This window comes from Lipotes vexillifer, unplaced genomic scaffold (assembly GCF_000442215.2).
Source record: "Lipotes vexillifer unplaced genomic scaffold, Lipotes_vexillifer_v1.1 scaffold382, whole genome shotgun sequence".
NCBI lineage: Eukaryota > Metazoa > Chordata > Mammalia > Artiodactyla > Lipotidae > Lipotes > Lipotes vexillifer.
Window position 1 is genome coordinate 5922281 of NW_006780611.1, and position 8686 is coordinate 5930966.

Here is an 8686-nt window from a genome sequence, read left to right on the forward strand (position 1 = left end):
CCCCGACCCCACAGTCCTGCCCCCAGACCAGCTCTGCCATCACCATCACATGCGTCTCCCCAGGATCTGACTCTGCACGTGTCGCGTCCCTGCTGAAGCAACTTCATCTGCCCCCGCCACGGGGCCAGATTCCTCAGCCAGGCCTCCTCCTCCATCCTCTGCTCTTCAAGCCCATGAGCCCACCATCCAGCCTTCAAGTCTCAGAGCTTCAGGGCAGGACAGTCTGTGGCCCGCCCCCAGCCAGCAGTGGCCCCGCGCTCTCTCCTGTCATAGCCCTTCCCCTGTGCCCTTAGACTGCAGTCTTCGTGTGTGCTCGTCTAATAGCATAGCTGACCGGTGTGCGTGAACCTACAGGCCAGGGAAACGTGTCTCAACATTATTCATGTTCTCCACACTGTTCTGTGCTCAGCAAGTGTTCGTTGAATGAATAAGTGATGGGTTTTTAAAATTAATATATTGTTTTCTTTCTTTTGGGACAAGTTGGGGAATCAGCTGGCATGGTAATTCCATCAATGACCTCGACTTCTTGAGAGCAGTGGAGAATAGCAAGCCGACAAAACCTCAGCCACAAGAGAAAGAGGAGAGAGTGCCGATCAATTTTGCGACCCTAAGTCCCGAGGAGGTTCTGAAGAACATCCAGGAGGTCGTTGCCTCCTCCAGTCCGGCTTTGTCAACGGTATGAGAGAAAGCACATGCTTTTTACTGTGGAAACTGAAGCTCTGGGGCTCACACCAATTCCTCAAAGCAGCTCTCAGCCCTGCCCCTCATCCTGGGCCCCTCCACCTCTCGCCACTCTCCTTGAGCTCGATGGTTGGTCGAGAACAGATTGTTCACTGGAGCCAATGTTTATCTGCTTTTGCTCTGTACAAAGCTACCGTGAGCGTGCCCAGCATGTGTTCTGTGAGACGAAAGTGCTCGCTGTTTAGCAAAGCCTGGGTCTGCAGTGAGGGCAAGGGGTTCTGGGCAGAGGGCAGAGGACAGAGGCCTTAGGGGAGCCTGGGCCAGTGGGGAATGAGTGCCGCCAGTGGGGAATGAGTGACGCCAGGTGGCCTTGAAGATGTTGGCCGGGGCCGGGTGGTGGCACAAAGCCTCACCATGACTGGGAGCCCAGGGCAGGGGGTGTAAGGATGGGGTCCCCCGAGTACACTGACATTTAGGCTGACATCTGTGTGACCCCGGGGGGTCGTGCCGAGACCCGGTGTACGTGGGCATGGCACTGCGGGGCTCACCCTTGGAAGACAGTGCTCGGGCCGCGCTCCCCAATGGGTGCTGGTCCCCTTTGCAGGTCCCCACGTGAGTTCCCCCTGCAGCAGCCCTGGGAAGAGAGATGCTATGTGCAGAGGGCAGGCCTTGCAGCCTAAGGAGACGGTGAACGCAGGGCCTCCCGGGTGATGCTAGGCGCGTGCTGTCCAGACAGCACAGTCCCAGCAGGGTTGCCTCTGTGTCTGCCACATGCAGACCCTCAGCCCCACGCCGACACCAAGGCCCACCTCGCTGAAGGCCTGCGTCCTCTCAGCACCGGGAGGCAAGGTGGGCCCTGCAGTCCAAGTTTCAGTGGGAGACAAGGAGAAAGGCAGGGCAGCCCAGCCAGCTTGTGAATGTTCTGGAATGCCGGCGAGCGTTGCCTTCCTCCTGACAGCAGACATTGTTTGCATGCAGGAATTCTCTGTGAGGATTTAGCATATTTGTGTCTTTATTCTAATGACTATCTAAAGATCAAAGAAAAATTAGTATGAACACATTGCAGGCCATCTAGAAAGACCATCTGTACCCCTTTCGACACCAGGTTGCCCTGGCCCAGTGGTCACCGCGTGAGGACTGCAAACTCGGATGGGCACAGGGACCAGAAGTAAAAAAGTGACGAAGGGGCCAGGCCGCGGCCACAGCAGGCCAGAGGCACAGCTTCTCCCCAGCCCCTGCCGACTGCTGCGTAGCTGAAAAATGGTCCCAGCTCTGCTAGATCTTTGTATTTTTCCTGAGAAGCTATGAAACCTCCTGGCTTCTAAATGTCAGCACGCACTTCAGATTTGTCAAAAGCACTGTGCAGAGGCCAAATCAACCCATTTGCAGGATGGCTCTGCCCTGTTCCAGTTTAGGGTGGCACCACATCACATCTATCGGGGTGTTTCTTAAACTGAGGTCCATGGAACCTGTGGGAGGAACCACGGTTCTCACTTCTGAGAAATACTCCTTAGGAGACGAGGTTTTAAGCAAGAGAGTGAGATTCTCTGGCCAAGAGACTGGCAGGTGGCCTGGAGGGGGAGGGCGTTTGGGGCAGCGAGGCGAGGAGGGAATGATGATGTCTGAGGACGGCTGTCAGAAAGGGTACCGGACACATGATGCAGCTCTTTGTGTCACTGGAGACACGTCTCAATGCAGCGTCTTGTTTCTGAAATGACACAGCAATACCTTATATTTATGTAGAGTTTTATAGATCCCTAAGCCTTGGCATATTTGATTCTTCCACCCACCCCGTGGCTTGTCAGGCTGGATTGACACACGGGGAATCCACACAGCCTCAGGGAAGTGCAGGTCCTGTGGCCACAGCGAGCCGGTCCCCAGCTCAGCCCTTAGGTCCACTGAGCCTTGCGGCACCGCAGCACCTTCTAACGCCCTCAGAACAGAATGCTCGGTCAGCTCCCTTCATGTTGACCGCCATTCTCCTGAACATATGCCGAGATCCACTGTGCGCCGGGTACCTGGACAGGTGCGTCCTCAGGTTGCCATAGTAAAACTTAGACCAACACGAGTTCTGTTGTCCCTCTTTTTATACCGATGAAGTTAAGCTCAGAGAGGCTAAGGGTTTATGGTGGGCGACACAGCCAGGGTTCAGAGTCTACCACCTGGCTGTGGAGCCAGAGGTTTTCCACTGTACCTGGCTGTGTCGTATCTACACAGGCTAAATGAAAGCTTGAAGCCAGACAGTATTAAGGTTAATTTGGTTACCTGTATAACACCTTGTGGACGGACGGGGTGTGCCCAGTTAGTCCTGAGTGAGAATTAACCGCAAAGGAATTTGGGCTTGGGTCTGCAAGCACGTTAAATTCTTACTTAAAAAACTAAGATCTTAACTTACCCCTTGATACGGGTTTTCTAGTGCAATAGAAATGAATGATTTTGTTTCAACAGATGGGAAAAAATGTGCTTTCTTTTTATAGCAAATGTTTGCACTTCGGTTTGACTGCTTTACTGCTGGACTGGCGCCGGCTGCCCCAGCCCCTCTGCACAGGCGCGGGCAGGGGGGTCTCCCCCACCGTAAAGGACAGAGCCTCGGTGTTCAAGCCCTGGGGTGTGGGTGGGATGGGGCAGTCCCTCACTCCTCCTCCTGGCTGCTTCCCACGTCAGACTCCTATCGTGAGACCCCCTGCCTCACACCTGGACGCAGTGGGGTAGCGCCTGAGCTTCTCACTCACAGGTGATTCATTGGGGAGCTAGAATTTAATGACGCAGAGACCTCGGGCAAGTGCCTTCGTGCCTCGGAGCCTCCTCGGGACCGCGAGGACCAGGGCTCCTCTTTCACACCTCTTCGTCTTTGTATCCAAAGAGGAGGGACTAAGGCAAGTTTCCTCAACGACACGTCAACTCTCAGACGGGGTGCACATCCTACCTGTCTGTCTTCAGTCCTCGTGCGTTTATTTAGTAATTTAGAATCTGCAGGGGACTCACGTTCAGTTGAATTCATTTGCATTCAGAAAAGCAATACTTAAGAAAAATATTTTTGAAATATTCCCTTGACAGGAACATCTGCCTTTTTTTTTTTTTTTAATTGTAGGCATTTTCTGCACTGGATAAAGAGGACACTAGGTTTGTAAAGGCTTCAGATTTTGCACAAGTTCTTAAGGATTTCTTTTACAAACTAACAGATAACCCAGTATCATTATTTTTTGAGAAAACTAAGAATTCATCTCACCTCCTGTATATATTGGAAATATTTTCTCCAGAACTTCAGCAGTTACCTTTAGGAGCTAAGAATGTCTGCAGCACATAAGCATTTCTTTTTGAAAAAGGGCTAAAATTAGTGTTTGCAAAATAGATAATTGATTAAAACCACAACAAATAAATTGGCCATCACCTCAGTTAATTAGCTCATTCTAAATGAAAAATTGATATAAATTCTACGTAGTGTTAGAAGGTAAATACGTATCCTTTAATTCATTAGAGTTATTCTATTCTATTCTATTATTTTGTTTATTTTCAAAGAAGTTTAGGAGAGCCTGCTTTTGTCTGGTTGTTTTAATGAGTTCTAAGAATCTTAGATCCCTGAAGATGACCTAGTGTCGAGAGAAGTGAGGCCACTACACGTCAGGCCCTGAACCAGCAATGGGGGAATTGGGACCCACTTGGGAGACATTTGTTGAGGACCCAGTATGTGTCAGGACCTGGTCCATGTATCAGCCAAGCCTGAGGTAGGGGTAATCGTGGAGTTAGTAGGGTCCTGGGGAAAGTCTAAGAGGGCTTCCTGGAGGAGGGTGGGTGGCTGACCACAGGGCTCTCGTTCCTTCCCGGACCACTTCTCTGGGAGCACGAGCTGTTCCTTCTTAGGCTGTTTCTCCATTTCTAAATGTAAATGAACCTACGTCATTAGCGACAATTACAATCTAGTGTCAGCCAACTTGGATTTCTTTGGTCACCATTCTGTGCTGAGTGAGAATGGACACACAGGTGTCCCTGCCGCCATGGAAAGGGAGAGGAAAACAAATATGAAAAATCCAAAAATAGTGCAACAGCTAAGTCACAACAGGCTTGTGCTGAAATGTATTTAACTGTCCTCCTGTAGCTGGATGCTGAGGTCATTTCCAATTGCACACTTTTGTATATAGTGAACACCCGAGTTCATAAATCCTTGATCGCTTATCTGGGATACATTCTTGGAAATGAGATTGCTAGAGCAAATGGCATGAGCGTTTTTAAGGTCTGAGACTCACTGTAGTAATAATAACAGCAGCAAACTCAATATAGTGCTTTCTGAGGGCAAGGCACCATTCTTAGTCCTATATAGATATTAACTGGTCTAATTCTTTTGCTATCACTACGAGGCACATGCTAGTAATATCCCATCAAGTCATTGGGGCACACTGGGGCACACACATCAAGTCATTGCCCACAGTCACCCAGAAGGTGGGCAGTAGAGCTGGTTTGTGGCCCCAGAAGCCTGGCTCCCGACTCCAGGTCTCTGAAGGCTGTGCCATCTCCTCTGGGGTGTGTGAGTATTTTCATCTCTGCCATTTAGATGGACATTTCCTAACAAAATATACTATTTTGTTGCCTGTTTCAAAACTTTATATATATGATATTGTATCAAATTCTGTCTTCGGCACTTGTGTTTTTCTTGCTTAATATCATGAATTTAAGATTGATCCATGTTGTTACATTGGCTTTAGTTCACTCACTCAAGCTGCCATAAAATTAGCCAATTAAATGATAAATGAATATATTCTATTGAATGAACAAACCCCGTTCAGTCGTCGTCCTCCTGCTAATGGCATACAGGCGGTTTGCGGTTTTCTCCGTTACGAGCAGGACACGGTCAGCCTTCTGTGACTGTGTCCTTTGCACACTCGGGGTCACTCTGCATGGAACGGCTGCGGGAGGGGGCGGGGGCACAAGTTGAACTCCACAGACACCGCCACGGTGGTGGCTGCATCTGTCAGTCAGCGCACGCTCCCGCCAGCCCTGCGGGAGGGCTGCTGACGCGCCGCATCCCTGAGCCCTTGGTGTTATCGGGAGTTTCATTTCTGCCAAGACTTTCAAATGTTATCAGCCATCCAAGCTCCCTCGTCTGAGAACTGCCTGAAAGGATTCCACTCCTTTGTTGGTATGGGCGTTGCAAATGTCTTCTCCTTGTCTGTGACTTGTCTTTTCTCTTTGTCTGTGGTGACTGTCACTATTTTCATGTGAATTATACTTTTTTTCTGCTTTTAAAAGAAATACATATTGTGAAAAATTTGGAAAATACAGGAAAGTGTAAAAAACAGAAGAGAGTCGTTTAACCCTGTGATGATGGTGTGATGACAGGAGCAACCTCCATACGGCTTAGTGAGACCTGCTGAGCTCTGGGCCCTGCCCCTGGCATTTGCTCACCTGGTTTGCTGCCCGGATGAGGGAGGGGGTCAGGTGGAACAGGTGGGTCCCGAGGTCAGGTACCCGCCTCCGCAGCTGGAGCGGACGCCAGGCAGTTCAGCTTCAGAGCTGTCTTCCTCCCAAGGGCCACGCTGCCTCGGAGAGTTTCTTCGTCTGTTTTTAATGCATTTACCCCCAATTTTTTCACTGTGGTAAAATACAGATACCATAAAGTTTGCCATCTTAACGTTAATGCACAGCTCAGTGGCATTAAGTCCATTCACGTTGCTGTGTAATCATCACCACCCTCCACCTGCAGAACTCTCTTCGTCTTGCAAAACTGAAACCCTGTCCCCATTAAACACTAACTCCCCAAACCCCCTCCCCCAGCCCCTGGCACCCACCGTTCTACTTTCTCTAGGAATTTGACGACTCCAGGTGCCTCAGATGAGTGAAACGTGTGGTACTTGTCCTTTTGCGTCTGGCTTATTTTACTGAGCGTAATGTCTTCAGGGTTTAATCCTCTTGTGGCACGGTCAGAACTTCCTTCCTTTTTAAGTCTCATAATACTTCACTGTATGGATAGACCATGTTTTGTGTATCCATTGATCTACTGATGCATCTATATCTATCCTATCCAGTGAACGCTTGGCTTGCTTCCACGTTTCAGCTACGGTACTGTGAATAATGCAGCCATGAACGTGAGTGTACAGATGTAATGCGTGTTTTTACGTAGTGGAGATAACATTTTAGATATAATCATGTATCTTGCTGTTTTTCCTTTAACATTAAATTCCACCAAGTCACTTAAAGTTCTTCCAAACATGAGTTAAAATGTCTGCATAACATTCCATCAACTCCTTATTTTTAAGCATTTTGGGTTTTTTCCAGCTTTCGCCACTGTAATTTACTGGGCCATGAACACTTTGTATGCAAGTCTATGTACACATTTTGGACCTCCTTCCTAAAGAAAGAATCCAAGAAATAAAATAACTGGGCTCAAAGGATAGGAATACTTTTGTTGATCTTGAAAGCAGCCCCATTTTTAAAAAATAATTTTTCTATTAGGTTGAATCATATGAAATCACCATTTTTAGAGTCCTAAGTATTGAATATTGACAATTTCATATGGCTTAAGCTAATATTTGTAGAAATAGCCTGTGTCAATTTTACATGATTTGGAATATACCAGTCATTTTGAAGGAGAGAATTAAAGTCAGCCCTAGGGACAAACAGTGTTAACATGTTGCTATATTTATCTCTAGTCCTCTTTTTTATACAAATATCCTTTGGGGGTGAGGTCAAGGGCAGAGAGTATATGCTGCCGAATTAGGGGGTGGTTGGGGATTTTCGCAACTCTTAGATGACTCTTTTATATTTTTAAATTTATTTCTCTTTGAACTTTAAAATTTTACTTTATTATTTTTTATTAATTTTATTAATTTATTAATTAATTTTTTAATGTTTTGGCTGCGTGGGGTCTTCGTTGCTGCGCGTGGGCTTTCTCTAGTTGTGGCGAGCAGGGGCTACTCTTTGTTGCGGTGCGCGGGCTTCTCACTGCGGTGGCTTCTCTTGTTGCGGAGCACGGGCTCTAGGCGCGCGGGCTCAGTAGTTGTGAGCTACTTGCAGGCTCTACTGGTGGCACGCAGGCTCAGTGGTTGCGGCGCACGGGTTTAATTGCTGCGCGGCCTGTGGGATCTTCCCCGACCAGGGATCGACCCCATGTGCCCTGCACTGGCAGGCGGATTCTTAACCACTGCACCACCAGGGAAGTCCCAAGACTCTTTTTTTAAACAAACGTTTATCATTTGTATCAAAGTAATATATGCCCATATAGAAATAAAATTGAATTGTTGCAAAAGATTTAAAAGCAGAGATCACTTGATCAACTGCTCACCTCAGTCCTGCTTCCCAAAGGCAGCCACTGTGACCCCGTTTTTCTCCAGCTGCACCTTCCTGTCTCTCAGCACCTCTTCTCCCCTCCACTCCCTAACCAGCCCCAGACAGGAGACAGGGCTCGGCTGTCCCAGCCCAGCTGCCCAGCTCCTCCTCCGGGACCCCTGCATGTCCCTCTGGAGCTGCCTTTTCACTTCCTGTGATATCGCTGGCGTTTCCACGTCAGTGACTTGTCTCTAACGCAAATCACTTTGCTTTAGAGACAAAGTGGGGTGGATATGTACCATCCCAGTCACTCTGTCCATCAGCCAGCATTTCCTGTACGCCCGCTGTGTACCCAGCACTGAGCGGGTCCTGAGGTCAGCAGTGCCAGGGGCCTGCGTTCTAGCGAGGGAGACGGACGAGAAATGAGAATATGTACCAGATGTCAGAAGCCAGTATGTGCTGTGGGATGAAATAAATCCGGGCAGAAGGGTAGCCCGGTGAGAAGTGGACATCTGAGCCGAGATCCAGCGGAGGGCAGGGAGGGACTCAGTGACCTCTAGGGAGGGGCTGTTGGAGAACAACCCTGCAGGGACCCAGCAAGAGGGAGCCCTCAGGGCTTGAGGTGTGGCTGCCTGGGCGGGTGGGCGGGCGGGAGGGAGGGAGGGAAGTAGGAAGTGCTCAGGGACGGATGAGGGGGGTGGCCCTGTAGCTCACTTCGACTCTGAATAACGTGGAGTCCCAGAGA

General features: G+C 49.1%; 1 protein-coding gene across 1 annotated transcript in view; it reads left to right on the top strand.

Annotated features, from left to right (window-relative positions):
• EFCAB6 (EF-hand calcium binding domain 6) overlaps positions 1–8686 on the top strand; it is a 234631-nt gene that overhangs the window by 191268 nt on the left and 34677 nt on the right. The window contains 3 exon segments of the mRNA XM_007454091.1: positions 481–676; positions 3773–3868; positions 3870–3951. Of these exon segments, the coding sequence (XP_007454153.1) occupies positions 481–676; positions 3773–3868; positions 3870–3951 (374 nt within the window).